General features: G+C 53.5%; 1 protein-coding gene across 20 annotated transcripts in view; it reads right to left on the bottom strand.

Moving 5' to 3' along the window:
• Window positions 1-20,695, bottom strand: part of PCBP3 (poly(rC) binding protein 3) — a 212,307-nt gene that overhangs the window by 19,772 nt on the left and 171,840 nt on the right. For all 20 annotated transcript variants that reach the window (XM_067739703.1, XM_067739697.1, XM_067739705.1 and 17 more), the window contains 6 exons: window positions 7,184-7,338; window positions 4,934-4,957; window positions 3,759-3,791; window positions 3,282-3,398; window positions 2,321-2,452; window positions 1,397-1,525 (listed from right to left, as the gene is read on the bottom strand). In XM_067739703.1, the coding sequence (XP_067595804.1) occupies window positions 1,397-1,525; window positions 2,321-2,452; window positions 3,282-3,398; window positions 3,759-3,791; window positions 4,934-4,957; window positions 7,184-7,338 (590 nt within the window). The remainder of the gene's footprint in view (window positions 1-1,396; window positions 1,526-2,320; window positions 2,453-3,281; window positions 3,399-3,758; window positions 3,792-4,933; window positions 4,958-7,183; window positions 7,339-20,695) is intronic.

Genomic DNA, 20,695 nt, shown 5'->3' with positions numbered 1-20,695 from the left:
CGGCCTCCGGGGGCTTCGTGACACCAACGGCAGGAGGCTTCGTCCCCGTCCCTCGAGGACCGATCACGCCTGCCCATGTGCTTCAGCGTTCACCGTTTCACAGCCCTGGGGGCACCAGCGCCCCACAGCCAACGGGGTCAAGCTCTCCTGTGGGGTCACGTCTGACCACAAACGTGGCACAAGCAAGGCCACGTGGGAGGGGTCCTGTTCTGACCTCGTCGGGGACACCAGAGGCGGCGTCTCTCCTGGAGCGGTTCACGTCACCCCACCTCGCCCGGGCACCGCCGCCCACCAGGCCGCTTGGGCATCTGCCACACTAGGGGTGCCGGGCCCTTCTTGCTACCCACCCTCACGGCCCCTCGCGGTCCCAGCGCCGGGACTGAAGAGAACCGTGACCAGCGTGTGGGGAGAGCTTCAGAACAAAATATCTAGAAAAATATTTTTGATTTCCCAGCATCATACTTCAGGAAAATAAAAGCACTACAAATTTTTTTCTAAGGAGTTGGACATGGTGCTTTAACACCAAGTCAAGTACAAAAGAGGGAGAGCCCACCGCTGCCCCCGCCCCGAGGCTAATTCCTGCAGGAGACTGCTGTCACCTCAGGCAGACCCTCCGGCAAGGGCTCCGGGCACGGGGGGGAGGAGGGCCCAGGGGGCCGGGCCACCAGCACAGGTATTGAAACCTTTCGTTTGAGGCACGATGACTTCATTTTAGCTTAAGAAAGACCAGCAAGTATTATTGATAGCTTCAATTAATCTTGCAGCAGTTTGGGTATTGATTGAAACTTCAATCTTGGGTTTTTCTTCCCTCAGATTTTCAAGAGAGGCTTTTCCTGCTCAGCTGTGCCTTCCTTGCTTCTCCTTTGGTTAATCCTTATGTTTACTTCTTTCTGTCTTCAAAGTTGGGGCGTTTTCGTGTGCTTTTCCTAAGTCCTGCCCATTGTACCTCGGCGGCGTCTCTGATGCCCGCAGGCTGGGCCCACGCAGTGGGGTCCTGTCCATGGCGTGGGCCTCTTCACTCCATCTGCATCTCCAGCCCGGACCTGGCCCCAGGGCACACCTGCACCACTTTTAAGGACTGACCCTTTGCTGAACGACCCTCACACCACGGACTGCTAACCCTTTATCCAACTCCAGAAATGAGGGGAGGGGCTCACGCTCCCCACGTTCTCCGTTCGCCCCCCAGGTCCCCAGTGAAGACGACCGACCCACCCGAGGTGGCAGGAGCCTGCACCCCAGCACAGCTCTCACTCAGGCCATCCCTGAGGCCCGCCCTCACGCGGCCCTGACCACATGAAGCCTCAGGGCCCCGAGGCCTCCGGCGCTCAGAAGCCCCGGCCGGCACGGAGTGAGGGGCAGGCTGGCGAGGAGCCCTGGACTTGTGGACAGACTGTACCTCCAGCATGACCACACAGATCTGCTTGACACACTGGATGATGGCGTCGGGGGTCCCCGAGATGGTCACTGCCCGCTCCGTGGAGTTGGGCAGCATGTCCCCGGCCACCTGGACCTGGGCACCTGTGGACTGGAGAGACCAGGCGTCGGAAGGGACCCCACCGAGCGGGGCAGTGTGCACTGCAGCGGCACTTCCTGGGTGCCCCCGGGGGCGTCCAGGGCACAGCACGCCTTGGGACACCCCCCGACGCTGCCCCAGGTCACCCCCCCACGCCCTCTGCACGCTCCGTCTGGAGCCCCCGGGGCAGCCCCATCCAGCTCAGCCCGCCGCTGCCAGGGCGCCGCGGACCTGGGGCAGGGCGGGCGACACTGGGTGCGGAGCGGCATCTCAGGAGGCAGGGTTTTTTTCAAATGTGTGGAATTCTCTCTCTCTGTGGAGTCTGAGGTCACAGAGAAAGACGGATCCCAGTCACAGGGCCTAAAGCAAGTGGCCATCTTTCCTGGAAGGAATCAAGCCTGGGGGCTGCCATCCTTTGGGGAAGGGAAGGCCTCAGGCTTTCCTTGGGAGAGGAACTTGTGAAGGTAAGGTGGGCCCCTCAGGCAAGCCCCACCCCAGCTGGGACGGCTCAGCGACTCTCAGGAAACGGGGCCTGGCAGTGGGAGCAGGGGCCTCCTGGGGAGCAGAGCCCGTGCCCTGGAGCCCAGGACTGGGTGGAGGGGTGCCACGGCCACGTCCCGGGAGTCAGGCCTGGGCTCCTCTGCGTGACGCCCGCAGCGGGGGCTCCCACGGCCGCTCTGCCTCGTGGCTCGTCCCTCCCCTGCCGCAAGCTCTGTGCTGCAGGGTCTGCAGGGACCCGGCTAGTGCTCTGCCCTAGGGACATCCTGACCGCCCACGCTCGGCTCCCGGGTGGGGAGGGCTCGTTACCTCCCTGATCTCCTTGATCTTGGAGCCGCCTTTGCCGATCAGGGACCCGCACTGGCTGGCGGGGACCACCAACCTCAGCGTCACCGGGGGCTTGCTGGTGGCCGGGCTGTTGGTCATGCAGTTAATGATGTCCTGGGGAGGGAGAGGCACGTGCGTCGGCCGCAAGAGCCTAGCAGGCTCCCTGTCAGGGGTGGGGGAGACGAGGACGAGGGGGAGGCAGAAGCACGATGGCAAACAGCTGAGAGTGAACAGCAGGAGGACACGGTGGCCGGGCTGGGCTGCTCACAGGGGCTGCGAGGCCGGGCCAGCCTCAGGGGACGAGGTGGGGGGCGGCTGGAGGACACAAGGGGACCCCCAGGCGTGCACGTCTGTGCAGTCGCGCTGCTGCCACAGGGTGGGGCGCAGACGCCCAGGGTGCCTGGACTCAGGGTCCGCCCTCTGTCCCTAAGGCCTGGCGGGCAGAGAGGGGCTTGGACAGAGGGGGATCCATTTGACAGAAGGACCTACTCCCCGGCTTGATCACCTTTCCAGTAAAGACACGAAATGCATCTCCGATAACTTCCAGCAATTTCAGAAATCTCGGAAACACATAACAAGCTTAAGGTTGGTCTCTGACAGACGCACACAAAGGCGCACAGACACACAAATGTGCGTAGGTGTCCCGGGCCTGGCTCTCCCTGTGTCCGTCCACATCCGAGCCAAGCTAAACACACTGGGGGTCAGCTGCTGTGGACAGGGCTGAGGCCTGGACGTGGCCGCCTCACTGCTGGTGCCAGGCCTTCCCTGAGGACTCATGGTCTGGGGGCAGGCCCCGAGGGACCGCTCAGTGAGGGAGGGGGGCCTTGGGGGAGGAGGGACCCTGGTCGGTCACCAGGTGGACTGGAGGGGGCAGTCCCCGGGGAGGCAGAGGGGCTGAGAGGTCCCCTCTTCCGGGATAGGGCTCCCCAGGGGCGTCCCTTACCTCCTCAAACTTGTAGGCGATCATGGCAAAGGCCTTGAAGATGGCGTCTGTCGGGCCCGTGATGGTCACGATTCTTTCTGGGCAGTTTCCTTCCGAGATGTTGATCCTTGCCCCGCTCTGGGAGGGAGATACGCAGACCCCAGAAACTGGATTAAAGCCTTGGGGCCGGCAGTAGGCTGGATCCTAGGGCCTACTGACCACCGGGGACTCGTGCAGGCTGGTGGCGCCCGAGCCTCAGCACCGATGGCCGGTCCTGTCCTACTGTGCTGGCTGTGACCCGGTCGTGACTGGGAGGGCACCTGAACTGCTGGTGTGTGCTTCGGGGCTCCGAATGGCCATCCCTCGCTCACATCCCTGCCATGCGGGGCTCCCGGCGGGTCCCGGCCGCGTGGGGCTGGGCGCAGAGCTGCTAGGAGGCCCTGGCCTCCTCCCTCCTGCCCTCCCAGAAACAGCACGCGGCTCAGGGCGCCAGCTCACCTCTTCACGCATCTTCTTCACGGTCTCTCCTTTCTGGAACAGAAGTTCAGACAAGGGAGGGGGTCACTCGGGCTTCCACCACAAGCACGCGAGGCTGGGCGCCCCAGCCCTCAAAGGTGGGCTTCAGGCCCAACATGCATGACTCCCCAGTTGGCCCGCTACCTCGCCCAGGGCACAGGCTGTGGGCTGGGCAGACCTGGCCCCAGGGACCCGATGCGGCTCCACGTTTGGCCTGGGCACCTGCTCCACGGGGCGGGTTTGCACCCGTCCCCTAGCCTCACCGCCGGCAAAGCGGGGACCAGGTCCTCGGGCGATCCCATGAAGAACTTGTGAAAAGAAGCCTGACTCTGAGCTCTGGGGGCTCCCCCACCATTCAGGGACCACGAGGGACCAGCGAAGCCAGAGACGGTCACAAGGAATGGGGGTGCGGGGTCCTGGCCCACCTCTCTCCTACACACACCCAGCTTCCAAACCAGCGCTCACTTTCCCCAGGGGAACGTTTCTTTGAGAATGGACTCACCACCACTCAGGCCGGAGGTGGGAGACTGCTCCCAGGAATGCACGTGGGAATTGGTCCTGAGCTCTCAAACCCGGGAGGAATGACTGGCCACCAGGGCAGGTAGACAGTGGGGCTGTCTCGGGGGGTGACTCCCCAGCTCCCACAGGGCTGGAGAACGGGAAGCTCTGCGACCAGCCTCATGGGGGTGCAGCCTGAAGGTGACGGGGCAGGATTCCAGCGGGATCCCCACTGCTCGCCTGGCACGCACCGTGCGCGGCTCACCCCCTGCACAGGGCTGGTCCACACCTCACTGTGCCTCTGAGATTCCCCGGTAGAGGCAGAGTTCACACAATAATTACCTTCCTGGGACTTCCCTGGTGGTGCAGTGGTTAAGAATCCGCCTGCCAATGCAGGGGACACGGGTTCGAGCCCTGGTCTGGGAAGATCCCACATGCCACGGAGCAACTAAGCCCGTGCACCACAACTACTGAGCCTGTGCTCTAGAGCCCGCGAGCCACAACTACTGAGCCCACGTGCCACAACTACTGAAGCCTGCGCGCCTAGAGCCCGTGCCCTGCAACAAGAGAAGCCACCGCTCACCGCAACTAGAGACAGCCCACGCATAGCTACGAAGACCCGAGGCAGCCAAAAAAATAAAAATAAAAAAAATAATTACCTTCCCGATGATGCTGCCAACTTCCTGTAGGAAAAGAATCACAGAAAGATGATGTCATAGAGCAGAAGGAGCATAAATCCTGTGACAGGCGCCGAGGCCGTCCAGCTTCCGAGTCATGAGTGAGGAAGGGAGACTGGACGGTCAGCAGGGAGCGGGCAGGCAGGCTGCCCTGCCTCTGACCGACAGACAGACAAAGAGAAAGAGAATGGCCAGCTGCTCCAGATAAACATGTCAACAGGCATCAGCTGCGCACTTAAGGCCTCAAGGAAACCCTGTGAGAAATGGATGAGAGAGAAAGTCTCCCTCAGTGATTCTGTGACGCATAAAAATGTAGCGCTGCTATTGCCATTTGACTGTTTTTAAGAAAGGTAGAACGTTGAAAGACTCCTGAGCACACCGCCATGGTTCTAAAGCCTGGGGCCCGCAATGGCTCAGACGCGCTCCCGCCCAGGACTGCCCGTCGCAGCACCTCCCTGCCTGGGACAGACCCACAAGGCTCGGCCACGGCACCTCAGGGAGGCGTGGCCAGCCTGCTTCCAGCTGCAGAGAGCAGCTTCCACAATCAGACTCATCTTCCTTATTACAGTGAAGCCCTCAGCGATCACAGTGTCCTGGGGAAACGCCTCAGTTCTGCGAGGCCAGGAGGGCGCGTGTGCGGCAGGGGCTGTGGCAGCAAAGGGCAGCTGGGCACGGGGTGGTGGCCCCTCCGGCAGTCAGGGCGCCTCACCTCCCAGGGGCAGGGTTAGGTACTTGCTGTGGCAGCAGCTGCTGGAGGTGGGGCCGTGCATCTGACCTCAGACTGTCCTCCACGGTACAACCCAGCTCCGGACAACCTTGACCAAATGCCACCCACCCTGGGAGCAGGAAAGGCGGTCAGCATCCCTCCATCACGGAAGGGGAGGCTCTAGGTGTGAGCACCAGCTTCCGGAAATCTAGGGAGAGCAGTGCCCCAGGTACTATGCCAGCCCCTACCGTCCCCTGGGTTTCTCATGGTACAAACACCAGACAGAGGAGCCAGGATGAACCCTGTGCTATTGGACTGGAATAGGGGGTGTGAACTCTGGGAGCCCAGTTTAGAGATAAATATGTAAATGTGCGCAGACATAGGTGTGTATGATTCTACACACGCCCACACACACAAGTGCACGCGTGCGCGCACACACACAAACACATATTCCCTAGCTCTGTCTGGGGCCCACAGTAGCCCAAAAGCCGTGAGTACCCCATGTGCCCACCTCTGGGCTCTAACACCATCCCACCATCCTCCACTCAAGAGAGTTGGGTTCTCTACAGAAACGGCTGATTCCAGGACCAGCAGGAAAGTAAGGATGAGCAACAGCGGTATGCAGAGAGGATGTGCAGTCAGAACGGTGGGGCCCCCCAGGAGGACACACGCCAGCTTGGTGGGGCGACACACGCCAGCTTGGTGGGGCAACCACGCCAAGTCAGGGACCATGTGAGCATCAAAACTAATAATGACAGTGCGGGGACAGCGTGGGGACAGCGTGGGGGGTGATGTGAACAAAACAGCAAACCCTGCGTCCAGGAAGCCATGATTGAAGCAAGGGTGGCACACAGGACGTTCACGCAGCACCTAAGTACCCGCCAGCAAAGACGCCCTGATGACTGTGGAAGAGGAGTTGGGGAGATGCCCAGCAGGTGCCCCCCACCAAGTGACACCCTGAAATCTGGACTACCTGATAGGAAAGCTTCTGTGACACTCCTGCCAATGGTGAGGAAACGTCAGAAAAAGCCAAAGTGAGGGACATTCTTTCTACAAAAGAACTGGGTGGGAACTTTGCTTTCAAAGCAAAAGGCAAAGGAAGCGTGGGGAGCGCCTGTCTGAAGGGCAGCCCTGGGATGACCGGTGCACTTGAGTGGGGCCCTAGCCCCCTGGCCGGCACGTGTGCATCAGTGTTAGTGTCCTGGAGGAGAATGCCCTCGCATGTAGAAAACACACTAGGGCACAGGGGATGGGGCAGCAGGCGGGCAGCTCAGTCGCGAAAGGTTCTGGGAGAAACGTCATTTGGAGTCGGAGGTTGCTTCGAATTTAAAAGCCTCATATGAAACCAAGACCCCCGCGGTGGGCGTGCCTCCCCGCCCCTCTCCCGCCCCCGTACCTCCCCTCTCCGGTGGGCGTGAGGTGGGCGTGCCTCCCCTCCCCTCCCCTGTCCCGCCCCCGTACCTCCCCTCTCCGGTGGGCGTGCGGTGGGCGTGCCTCCCCTCCCCTCCCCTGTCCCGTCCCCGTACCTTTCCGTGCATGAGCAGGCGGATGGTCAGCGTCACGTTCAGGCCACCTTCTGAGACCTTGGACTCCATCTTTCTTCCAAAATGTAGCTGGGGGTGGTGGCTCAAGGTGCCGAGGGTGCCGTGAGGAAGGACAGATGGGGCCCAGATGGTGTCACCTGGCAAGGGAAGGCACACGTCAGGTGACCGGGCCTGTACGACCGGGCCTGGGCGGGTGGGTGGGTCGGTGGGCTGCCGCCTTCAGCATCGCTGCTGGGGAAAGGCAGAGGCTTCCTGGGCACCCCAGTCAGCGCGAGGAAGGGCTGGTCCCGGCACTCAAGGTGTGGCACCTGTGGGGGCCTGGGGTACATGGCAGGGGGGTGGGCCTCGGGGAAAGCCCGCCAGCGAGTGACCTGGCATCAGTGCTGACTAACGCATGGTCCTGGGCCTCAGTGTCACCTCTGTGATGAGGGACCCTGGACCAGCTCCCTCAGCCGCTGGAGGGGAAAAGGGGTGACCAGCAAGCCTGGGGACCCCTGTGTGTCTGGGGAGTGTCTGCTCAGCTGTCACCTTGGGTCTGCCCATTTCCCGCCACGCTGGTGCCAGAATCCTCCCCTTTACCCTTAAAAAGCCAGGAGATTACAGATCTGTGTTCCCTTTATGTCTAGTCGAGATTCCCTAGTTATCCTCATTCTAAAGTGCATTCAGTCTCTGTTAACTAAACGGCCAAACAGCTGAGAGTCCCCCTTTAGAAAGTTTTCAGAAGATGCTTTACATCCCATAGCACGGGTCCGCTTATTGTATCATTTCTGCAGTGTATCGGTTCAGCACTTCGCCCTCCAGGCAACATTTAGGCTCCGTTTTAAGATTTACAGGCAAGGAATGGTCACAGTAGCGGACCTGAGGACGGCTGGAGAGCGAGGCGCGTGTGCCGGTGACTCAGCCTGACTGTGCGGAGGACAAAGACGAGAGGCCCCCGCCCAAGGTCCGCACAGGGTCCAGGCCTGAGTTCAAACGATCGGAGTGGCACCAAATAGACATGGCTCCCTGCCACGCAGACACCCTGCAGCAGCCCTGCAAAGCCCTTCCTGAGCTCAGGGTGCGTGCCAAGGCTCAGGTACCTGCACCGATGAACCGGACGGCGGGGGGGCCAGGCGGGGACGCCGAGCCTCCTTTTTAATTAGAAGCATCTCCTCCAGGGTCTGGGGCCATCTGTTATGTAAATGTTTCCAGCCCACGGTGGAGAAAGTGGGTCAGCGAGCGCCAGGGGCGCTCCAGGCTGCAGGCTGTCAGCCACCATCAGTCACACGGGCCAGTGAGCGCCGGCCTGCTTCACGTGGCCACGAGTGGGCATCCCAGGCCTCCGTGGACCCTGGCCACAGAAGCATCCCCAGGGGCTGTTCAGGTCAGCCGGACTCAGTACCCCCGACCCTGAAGAACCCACCCTGAGATGGCAGGCGAGGGGCGCCGGGAAGGTGGGGGCATCCTCTGGCCATCCCGCCAGGACCCGGGACACCTCCCATCAGAGGCCACCCCAAGTGTGCTGGGCCTGCTTCCCACCTCTGTGGCTGCCAGGGAAGCTCTGCAGGAGGCAGCAGCTGCACTCCTGTGGGTACAGCCGTCCACACCCAGCCAGGCGGCCAGTTCATCAGAAAAAGCCCTCCTGAGACTCACTCCTCCCCACACTTGGTGTCCAGAAACTGGCGGATCCCTCTCGCCAGCGAGGACCCCTCCTTCTGTCCTCCTCACGCTGGGGATTTAATGCACTTTACTCCACTTGATGAGAGGAAGAGGAGAAGCAGACACGGTCCCCCGACCCACCCCATTTGTTACCAAGTCCTGACACGGGGGCAGGGTCCGCGATTTATTCCTCTTTTCTAGTGTCTTGAGGAAGAAGCTGGTGGCATGGTTGTAAAATCTTACTTTTGGCCTAATACAGTGTTAAGTTCTATAAATTTCTCTCTACATGTGGCTTTCATTGCATCCCACAAAGTTTTATATTTGTGCTTTCTGTCCACTCATTTCAAAAGACTTAATTTCTCTTTTGATTTCTTTTTTGATTCATGGGATATTTTGACGTGTGTTATCGAGTTTTCAAATATTTGGAGATTTTCTAGATAGCTTTCTTCTGTTGATTTCAAATTTAATTCCATTAAAGTTAGACAGCATATCTTGTAATACTTGAGATATTTTAAATTGATTGAGAATTGCTTATGGACCAGACGTGGTCTATCTTGTGTGACTGGGTGGGATGCTCTACAGATGTCAGTAGAGCTAGACGGCTGGGCCTGCTTTTCTGTCCGCTTATCCCAATATTGAGTAGGGATGCTGACGTCTCTGACTGTGATTGTGGATTTGTCTGTTTCTCCTGCAGTTCTCTCTTTTTTTGCTTCATGTATTTTAAGCTCCATCGTTAGCATCGTGACATCTAGCATTGTTATGTTCTGTGGATGAATTGACCCCTTTACCATTATGAAAGATCCTTCTTTACCTCTGGTAATATTCTTGGCTCTGAAATCTACTTTGACATTAATACAGACGCCCGACCTTACTACTGATTAGTGTTAGCATGGTGTCTCTTCTTCCACCTCTTATTTTTAATTTATTTGTGTCTTTATATTCAAAGTGAGTTTCTTGTAGGCAACATATAGTTGCCTCCAAGAAACTTTTTAATCTTTCTCGACAATCTGCCTTTTAATTGGGGGTGTTAGGACTATTCACAGTGATTGTTGATATGGTTGAGTTTAGGTCTATCATTCCACTATTTGTTTTCTGCTTTCACCATCTGTTCTTCGTTGCCCCATGTCTATGTTTCCTCTGCCACGTTTTGGATTAACTGCATACACTTTGTGATTCCACCTCGTCTCCTTCGTTCACTTACTAGTCTCCACTCTGGGTGTTGTCACCCAGGCAGTGGCTTCAGGGCTTAGGCACAGACCTCTAACCTGACTCAGCCCGTGAGCTGTGGCGTCGCCGCCTGACGGGTGCAGGACAACCCGACAGCAGCGTGTTCTCCTTTCTCCTCTCGGCCTTTGCCCTGTTACTGCCACATATTTTAGTTCCGCCTATGTTATAGATCCTACAGTACTTTATTTTTGAAATTTAAACAGTCAATTAGGGATTGATCCCAATAAAGGGATCAATTAGGGATTGATCCCAATAAAGGGATTTGGATGATAACAAAAGTGTCTTTCATGCTCAACCATGTAGCTCTGCTATCATTTTTCTTCTTCTGAGAATTTCCCTTGATATTTGTGTGGGGCAGGTCTGCTGGTGATGAGTTCTCTCAGCTTTGGGTGTGTCTGGACAGTCACCTTCTTTTGAAGCCTGTCTCACCTGGTGCAGGATTCCAGGTGGGCCGTGCTGCCCTTCCCTCCTCACTGCACTGTGTCCGGAGGGGTCTACGGCAGTCTCCCCTTTGTCCTCTGAACGTAACCTCCTTTTCTCTAGCATATTTAAAGGTGTTTCTCTTAATCACTGGCTCTGAGCAATTATGCTATTATGCTGTGCCTTGTGTTTTTGTTCTTGGGGCTTCACTGAACTTCTTGGATCTGCAGTCTTAGAATTTTCATCAAATTCGGAAAATTGCAGCCATTGTTTGCTCGAGCATATATTCTGCTCCCCGCGCAGGGAGGTCCTCCATCTGCAGGCATGTCAGGCTCTGCCCTCTGCCCCCGAGTCTCACTCCGTGACGTGCCATTTCTCCTCTGACTCACTGGATGGGCCGCTCTGCTGTTGACCATCCAGTGCACTTGGCATCTCGGATCCTGCAGTGTCACCCTCAGAAGCCTGGCACGGGTCCTTTTCTGTGTCATCACGTCTCCTCTGAACACACTCGACCTTCCTCTTGCTTCCTGAACACAGGCTGTACAGTCATAACGATGACATCAGTGTCCGTGTCCCCTGGTTGTATAACTGTCATCGTTTCTGGGTCGAGGGCCAGGCAGTGGAATGCAGCCCTGACACCGCGTGACAGTGACGAGAGCGCTTCCCGTGTGGGTCACAGAGTGAGTACCGGCGGCACCTGGTCACTTCCGGGGGCAGCACAGCCAACACCCACCAGCCAAGGGTGGAGGAGATCTAGGCGCTGCCTCAGACCAACCTGAAGGCCCGGCCCGTCTCTGAGCCGCACGGCTCTTCCCGATTTCACGGGCGGGATCCTGCACGTGGCCAGGGTGCCCTCCTCGGTTCAGTCCCATCTATAAGGAAATCATCCAAATCTGACCACCCGCTGCCAGTGCACGGGAGACACAAATCCACTTCGACTGCTTTGCTCGGCTCCTCGGCTGGAGGACACGAGTCACCTCGTCCTGCTGACGCAAAGCCTGAGGCTAGAGTTAAGGGAAGGGTGGCCGCAGGGACAAGGCCCGGGATGGGAACCCGCAGCCCTCCCCCCGCAGCCCAGGCCTCACATTTGCTCTGATCTCTCCTGTGCAGAAAGCCTGCAGGCGCCCTGCCACAGATCCCAGTGTCCTCAGCCGATGTCACCCAGCACCGGGAAGGGACACTCAGTCCACATCTGTGGCGTCCCGAGGAAGGACTCCGGCTGCCCTGGTGTGGGTCCTGCACTGGGGTCACCAGGGGAACCAGGGCCAGGAGCTGGCCTCAACGCCCAGGCAGGGCAGAAGCAGCCACGTGCTACATCCACGTGTAAGAGAGCCCCCTGGTTTTCAAGGGCATCTGCCCCAGGATGCCAGGCTGGGGAGATCTGGGGGGATGGAGGCAGGTTTTGTGACACTGCAATCCCCTGTGTCTACATAAAACCTCGTGTCCTTCCCTCAAGGACGTTGGGGCCACAGATGGGTGTACACTCAGAGCCAAGGGGCACGTCCAGCAACACGTGTCTGCGGCCATTTCCAAGGCCTGCCGCTTGCACTTTGGTGGGGAGACTAAGGTCCAGGCGAGCGGCGGGGAGAGCGGGTCTCCCGGGGGCGCTGCGATTCCCTTGGGAGGGAAAACGGGCCGACGTGACACTAGGGGAGCAGACGGAGCCTCACATTCGCTGCGCGGCTGGTCCAGGCTGCGGAGCCCGCCTGCAGAAAAGGCCAGCCTGAGTGTGGAGGAGCCCCGCTGAGCCCGGCCGACAGTCCCCCACTCAGATCTGGGCAGGATGGGGTGGACGGCAGAATCCTGACGATTTCTAAACATACGCAGGCTTGTGTGAGTGGACTCTTCTCCGGTCAAAGGAAACACACACAGAGGGCGTGGCATCTGTGCTGCCGTCGCTGGCAGTCGCGGGCCGTGCCTGCATCTGACGAGTACGCCCCTCTCCCGCTCCGCTGGCCCCGCAGCGCCTCTGAGCTTTCCGGCCTGCACTCTGCTGCCCCACCAGCCACCACCTCTCGGTGGCCATTCGGGAAGCAAACATAAGGGCTATTCGACATGCTAACTTTATAATCAGCACATGTACAGATTCTGTTCACGTGTGTGAAATACCCTCATTTACTTTTCACTTAAACCTCCTGGTGGATTTAGGAAGTCAGCGTCAATGGGGGGCTCTGGGTAAACTGCTGAAGCTGCGTTTAGGAAGCTGGCAGGAGGTGAGGTTACCTGTGATGTCAAGTGCCTGGTCCCTGCAGAGGGCTATCCTGCTGCTCAGCAGCCCAGCAGGAAGACTCCTGAGAACGCCTCTGATGGCCCCTCCAGGGACGCTTGCCTGGTGAAGCCACACGCCCGCCCGCCCCCCCCCCCCCCCCCCGTGGCACAGCCCTGCTGGACAGGGCACAGGAGACAGGGCGTCAAAGACCAGTACCAGAGCCAGTGCTGGCTGCTCCCCGCCCCTGTCCTTTCCTACAAGAACACATAAATGCAAGATGCAGGTTGAAATTTGCCTCGTAGGTAACTGGTAATAAATAACTTTGTTAATTCAACAAATATTTCCTGGGCAATTACTAAGCTCCAGGCACTGTGCTGTCCTACAAAGAGAAGTAAACAGGGCACCTTCTTGAGGGAGGGACGGGCCTGTCAAGAAATCCTTATGGTGAGACAGGAGCCAGAGGAACGGGAGGAGACACCCCCACCCAATGTGGAGCCCTCTGGGTGTCAGTCACAGGCCAGGCTGAGTCCTCAGGCAGCAGCACTTGGGGGCTGTGTGTGCTCCTGGGGGGAGCTCTGAGAAGGACTATTGCCCCAACTCCCAGAACTGCTCAGAGGGCAGTGGCTACACAGTTCATCCCATCCCAGGAGGGTGGTGTACCTGCAAGATTCAGGTCTGGGAAAGGAGACACTGATGCACCTGGTATCCCAGGGCTCAGCTGGTGGCCTAGGGCTCACCTGGCCACCTTACAATGAGCATGGAGGCCTTGGCACTGAAGTCGAGGTGTGTGTGTGCCACCCCTCAGAGCCCGATTCAGGAGACCCAGGTGGTCCTAGAAGCTGCATTTAAGGTTCTCCAGACTCCTTTTGAGCAAGGCCATGTTTGGGAGCCACTGGTCATAATCCCACTCCAACTCTTCCCCCACTCGATCTGTTAGGAATTCTGGGAGGCTGCCAGTAATAGGAACGAACCAACCACATAACCCCAGGCCTGCTTTTCTCCTTTTGTGAAAGAAATCGGGAGGAGGCAGTGAGTTGGGGGCAGGGCAGACGTGGGAGGTAACGGTGAGGAAGTGGAGGCAATGCCTCCTTTCAAGAGCACAACGCCTACGTTATATGTATATAATGTAATATCTGGGCAACACTGAAAAGTTGCACAAAGGGGATACTGAAAAACACTGTCGATAAGTCAAAATGGAATTATTAAAAAAATGTTGAGTAACCCACAGGAAGGCAGGAAATAAGGAAACAGAGAAACAAAACATAGGGAGAAAAAACAGAAAACAAAAAACGAAATGGCAAACTGAAGCCCTAACATCTCAATAATTACATGAAATGTAAATAGTCTAAATTTACCAATTAAAAAAACAGAATGGCAGAGTGGATTAAGAAAAATGACTCAACCATATGCTGTCGATAAGAAACTCATTCACTTCAAATAGAAAGATGTAAGCAGACTGAAAATAAACTGATCGGAAAAGATGTGTCACACAACCACTAACCAAAAGAAAGCAGGAGTGGCTATAGTAATACCAGATAATGTTGACTTCAGAGCAATGAAAATCATCAAAGATGGAGAGAGGCATTATATAAAGACGAGTCAACCCATGAAGAAGCAATAGCAAGCAATCCTAAAAGTGTATGAATCCAACACTAGGACAGTGACATATGTGAAGACTGACAGAACTGAAAGGAAAAATACAGAAATCCACAATTACAGCTGGAGATTTCCACACCGTCTCAGCAACTGAAAGAACAGCTAGGCAGAGAACCAGCAGGGATACAGAACTCACACCACCATCGACCAACTAACTGGACCTAGTCAACATTTACAGCACGTCTGGCACCAGCAGAACACACACAATATATACCAAGGCAGAACATATCCTTGGCCATAAGACAAACCTCAACAAATTTAAAAGACTCAAAATCATATGGTGTGGGACTTCCCTGGTGGCGCAGTGGTTGGGAGTCCGCCTGCCGATGCAGGGGACACAGGTTCGTGCCCCGGTCCGGGAGGATCCCACATGCTGCGGAGCGGCTGGGCCCGTGAGCCATGGCCGCTGAGCCTGCGCGTCTGGAGCCTGTGCTCCGCAACGGGAGAGGCCACAGCAGTGAGAGGCCTGCGTAGTGCAAAAAAAAAAAAAAAAAAAAAAAAAAAATCATATGGTGTGTTCTCAGATCACAAAAGAATCAAACTAGAAATCAATAATAGAAATAACAGAAAAATCTCCAAGCACATGGAAACTAAAACAACACCCATTTAAATAATCCTCGGGTCAAAGAGGCAGTCTCAAGGGTTATAAAAATATGTTGACCTGAATGTATAATGTATACCTGAATAAAAATACATACCCGAAAAAATACGACACATCAAAAATTGTGAATCACAACTAAAGCGCTGCCTAGAGGGAAATTTATAACACAAAATACATATATCAGAAAAGAGAAAAAGTCTCAGACTAATAATCTAAGCTCTCATTTGAGGAATCTGGAAAAAGAACAAAATAAATTCAAGCAAACAGAAGGAAGGAAATAAGACAGAAACAATTAAAGTTGGAAACAGAAAAACCAGAGAAAATCAATAAAATAAAGAGCTGATTCTTTGAAAAGGTCAATAAAATTGACAGACTTCTAGGACGACTGACAAAGAAAGAAGACAAAACATCATTATAAGGAATGAGTCAGGAGCTATTGCTAAGAACCTTGCATACATCAACGGGATAACAAAGGAACACTAAGAACAGCTCTACACAAATAAATTGACTTAGATAAACTGACCTACTCTTTGAAAAAGACAAACTACCACAACTCATCCAATATGAAACTGATAATTTGAATAGCCCTACATAACTGTTAAGGAAATTGGGTTCATAATCTTAAAACTCCCCTGCAAAAATTCTCCAGATCCAGATGGTTTCACTAGAGGATTCTACCAACAGTTTTAAGAAGAATTAATACCAGTTCTACATAATCTCTTTCAGAAAACAGAAGAGAAGAGAAATAGTTTCCAATTCATTTGATGAAGCTAGTATTAGCCTGATACAAAAATCAGTACAAAAGATGACGGTACAAAAGGAGGAAACGGCCCTCAAGAATATTGGTGCAAAAATCCTTTAAAAACATTAGCAAATAGAATTCATCAGTATACAATAAGAATTATACACTATGCCCATTCTTCCAGCGATGCAAGGCTGGTGCAGTATTTAAAAGTCAACTCGTGTAATCAATCATATTGACAGACCTAAAGAAGATATCACTGGATTATATTGTGCAGAAAGGCACTTGACAAAATTCAACACCCACTCGTGATAAAAACTCTCAGGAAAAAACACAGGAATAGAAGGGAACTTCCTCAACTTGATAAAGAGCATGTACAAAAAGACCTTCGTCCAACATCACACTTAGGGTTAAATCCTTTCCCCTTAGAGCAAGTCACAACATCTCTCCTTTCACGGCCATTACTCACACAGTCGGGGGAGTTCAGTCAGTTCAAAAACGCAGGAAAGGTAATGAGAGGAAAAGATAAAATTGTCCCTATTTGCAGATGACATGAACTACTTAGGTGTAAATCTAACAAAACGTGTAGGACTTATATGCTGAGAACTACAAAATGTTCAAAGAAATTTAAGATCTAAATAAATGGAGAGACAGAACACAGATTGCAAGACTCATCACAGTAAAGATGTCAGTTCTCTCCAAATTGACATACAGCTTTAACACAATTCCTATTAAAATTCCAGCAAGAATTTCAGAGATACAGACAAGATCATTGTAAAATCTATACGGAAAGGCAAAGGAACTAGAATAGCTAAAACAATTCTGACAAAGGAAAATTAAGTACAAGGAACTGGTCTCCCCGATTTCAAGACTTATTATACAGCTGCTGTAATCAAGCCTGTGGTGTTGGTGGAGAAAACCAATGGAGCAGATACAGAACCCAGAAACAGACCCACACAAATATGCCCAACTGATTTTTGACAAAGATCTAAAAGCAGTTCAACGGAGGAAAGACAGCTTTTTTCAACACATGGTGCTGGAGCAACTGGACATCCGTAGGCAAAAATGGACTTTTTGAACTAAACTTTACACCTTATATAAAAATTAATTCAAAAAGGATCACAGTTAAATGTAAAACGTAAAGCAACGAAACTTTCAGAAAAGAAAAGGAAAAATCCTAAGGGTCCATGGTAAGGCAGAATTCTTAGACTTGACACTAAAAGCGTGATATACAAAAGGGAAAACTGATAAATTAGATGTGTCAAAACTAAAGGCCTCTGCTTTGCCAAAAAAAAAATTAAGAGGATGAAAAGACAAGCCAAGACTGGGAGAGAATATTTGCAAACTACACACCCAACACAGAACTAGTTTAAAGCATATATAATGATCAAACTCAACAGTAAACACGAAACAATCCAATTAGAAAACGGGCACAAGACATGGACATTTCACCAAAGAGGATAGACAGGTGGCGAACAAGCACATGAGAAGATAGATGTTCAGTATCATTAGCCATCAGGGAAATGCAAATTAACACCACGGGAGGGGCCAACGCTCACGTGTCACAACGGCCACAGTAAACAGCAGTGGCCACGCCAAGCCCGGAGAGCAGGCGGAGCGGCGGGCAGGCCACTCGGAGGCTGCGGGGATGTGGCCTCTGCTCACTTGGAAGACGGTTTGGCAGTGTCTCAGAAAACTAAACACGCAACTACCATTCGACCTGGTGGTGGCACCCCTGGGCATTTACTATAGAGCAATAACAATTTATGCCCTCACAAAAGGCTGTGATTTTATCTGTAATTGCCAAAAACAGGAAGCAGCACCTTCATCCAGTAGCTGGTTAGCCAGTCACGGTGCATCCCTGCCAGGGGCAGCGCGACAGGGACCGCACACACGGAACCTACTCCGCCACAAGCGGAAAAGCTGCTGACGCTCTCAGCAACGGGAGGGACCTCGGAGAGTTCGGCTGAGTGAAAAAAGCCGGTCCCCAAAGGTCACACGCTCTATGACTCCACTTACACAACGTTCTTGAAATGACAAAATTAAAGAAATGAACAGATCACTGCCTGCCGCGGTCTCCACACTGCTGTCCTCCACCCAGCCTCGGTGGCCTCCCTTCCTGCGACAGACTGAGCTCCAGCCTGCCCGGGGTCTGGGCCCTTCTGCCGAGGGCACTCCCTGCCAGGCCTCCACCTGCACCCCCAACCGCCAGCGCCCCCTCTCTCCTGTGCCCCGTACCACCACAGCCCCGGCCTGCGGGCAGAGGACACGTTCATCTCCTTCATTCAACACGGAACCAGCAGTTCCCAGCGCCATTCCCGGGCCACCGTAAGCAGAAGCCCATTCAGTACCTACTTAAAGACGGGGTGAGCACGTGCAGTGGACACCAAGCCCAGCTCCATTTCTAGGGCCTCACAGGGTATTCTGGAATCAGAATTTAGCGATTTCTAAACTCAAGTACTCATGGAACGTCCAAGATGATATTTCCATTTCTCCCCATCCACTCTCGTTCATTCACCTGATCACCAGTGAGGGTCTGCTGTGTGTTGGAATGGGAGGGGCTCCCTGGGGACACACACAGTCGAGGGCAGGACGAGGCCCAGCTTCCAGGCAGAGCCGGGACACAGGGGCCTCTTCTCTCACGGCCAGCTGGGGACCCGTCCAGGCTGCATGACCTTACCCTCCTCCCTCCCAGGCTCAGGCTGGTTCGCAAACCCACCAGTTCCCAGGAGAGGGCAGAGGAAACACTCACGAAGGAACATGTCTTGTGAGGCCAACAAAAGGATGCAGAAAAGTACCGGGAAGCAGAGCGAACCGCGGCCAACCAAGCTGCCCCTCTCTTCCACATTCTCTCTTCATCTGAGTTGGTCCAATTGGAAAAGCGAGTTTGTTTTCAATTTCATTGGTTTCTGGTCTTGCTTTATTATTTCCTCCCTTCTGCTTGCCTTTTCTTTTCTTTTAGTTCCTTAAGGTAAAACTTGGATAGTTGTTTGCAGACGTTTGCTCATGTTAGCATTTCATGCCATAGGTTTCTCTAGAGGCACTGACTTCCTTGATTCCTACCAATTTAGAGATGTGCGTTTATTATATATATATTATATTATTTCCCAATATTCCAAAATATTTCCTAAATTCCTTTGATAGAGCACATTGACCATATTATTTAGAGGTGCGTGTTTTGATTTTCAAGTACTTTGAAAATTTGAAGATACCTTTGGTTACTGATTTCTAGTTCAGTTTCACTCTGGTCAGAATATATACTTTTTGTGATTTCAACTGTTTTAAGTTCGGTAGGCTTTTGGTTTTTTTACACAGAGCACGGTCCACCTTGGGAACACCCTGTGTGCCACGAACATGTCCCTTCTGCGGCCAGGTGTGGCGTCCTGCAAGGCCACTTGTCCCGTCAGTCACTGAAAGCACAGTTGGATCTCCAACTACAATCGTGAATTTATCCTCCTCTCTGTTCTATCAGGTTCTGTTTCGTGTGTTTTGAGGCTCTGTTAGGTGACGTGTGTACATCTGGGGCGGATGTGTCTTCCTGGAGAATCGACCGTTTTACATTCACACGATGTCCTTCCTCCCCCAGTCACCGTCTCGTCCGGAAGCCTCCTTCCTCTGGCATTAGTGTAGTCACTGCAGCCTGGTTTCGGTCAGGGTTAATGTGACATATCTTTTTCTGTCAACCTGCCAAGAGCATTAGATTTCATGTTGGTGTCTTGCTGGCTGCACAGACTGATCTTGCTTTTTTTCCCACTCTGACCGGCTCTTACTTTTAACATCTGTTTACACAATTTACTTCTTATATTTCAGATTTAATAACTGTCAACTCTAAAGTCTGTGTATGTGTATTATACGTGTGTGTTGTATAATTATGAAATCATTTTAGATTCATGAGTAGCTGCAAAAATAATACAGAGTTTCCGTGTACCCTTCAGCCAGCTTCCATTTGACATAACTGCAGTGCATTAGCAAAACCAGTAAGGGACGCTGGTCAAACACTATTACCTAAGTGGCCCCAGTCTGTACACGCCCTTCTTTTGGTGTATGGGTCTAGAAATTTTATCACGTGTGTAGATTTCCCTAACCACGCACACAAGTGGGACCACCATGCAGAGCTCTGTAGGTGGTCCCTTCATAGCCTCTCACTCTCCTAGGCAAGCCCTGATCTGTTCTATGTCGCTACAATTGTATCATTTCAAGAACTTCATATAAATCCCATCAGACAAATGCACTCAGCATAATACTGCTCTTGAGGTCTAGAGCCCAAGTTGCTGCACCTAACAGAAGTCTGTTCATCTTGGTGGCTGGGGGCATGGCGGCACCACGACTTGTGCATGCAGTTACCCCATGAAGGACTTCTGGGTTGGTTTCGGCTCTGGTGGATTACAAATAAAGCAGCTGGCAACAACAGGGTGCACGTTTTTGTGTGAACACAAGGTTGCATTTTTCTGTGATAAATACCCAGGACTGTGATTTTTTTTTTAACTTTTTATCTTATATTGGAGTATAGCTGATTAACAATGTTGTGAGAGTTTCAGGTGCACAGCAAAGCATGACTGACTATTGAATCATATGTTAAGTATACCTTTAACTTCTTAAGAAACTGGCAAATTATTTGCGGGAGCAGCTGTGCCGTTTTCCACCCCTCCAACCGCCACCCCCCCACCACGCCCCTGCCCAGGGCAAGACAGACCCAGCACTCTGTTCCCGTCAGCACTTGGGGGTGTCAGTGTTTTACTTCAGCCATTTTTATAGACGGTGGTGACGTCTCCTTGCGACTGAACCTGCTTTCTCCTGACAGCGAATGGTGCTGAACACCCAGCCAGGTGCGTATTTCCCATCTCCTCACCCTGTTTGGAGAAGCGTGTGCTCAGGTCTTTCGTCCATCTTCTAACTGGACTGTCTTGTTTTCTTTGCGTGGAGGTTAAAGGGCTTGGCCTTTATGCTGTGGACACAGCCTTTTGCTGGATATGTGATTTACAACGATCGTCTCTGAGGCTC

Source organism: Pseudorca crassidens, chromosome 5 (genome assembly GCF_039906515.1).
Source record: "Pseudorca crassidens isolate mPseCra1 chromosome 5, mPseCra1.hap1, whole genome shotgun sequence".
Lineage (NCBI taxonomy): Eukaryota > Metazoa > Chordata > Mammalia > Artiodactyla > Delphinidae > Pseudorca > Pseudorca crassidens.
This window is presented reverse-complemented; position numbering and strand designations above follow the sequence as displayed.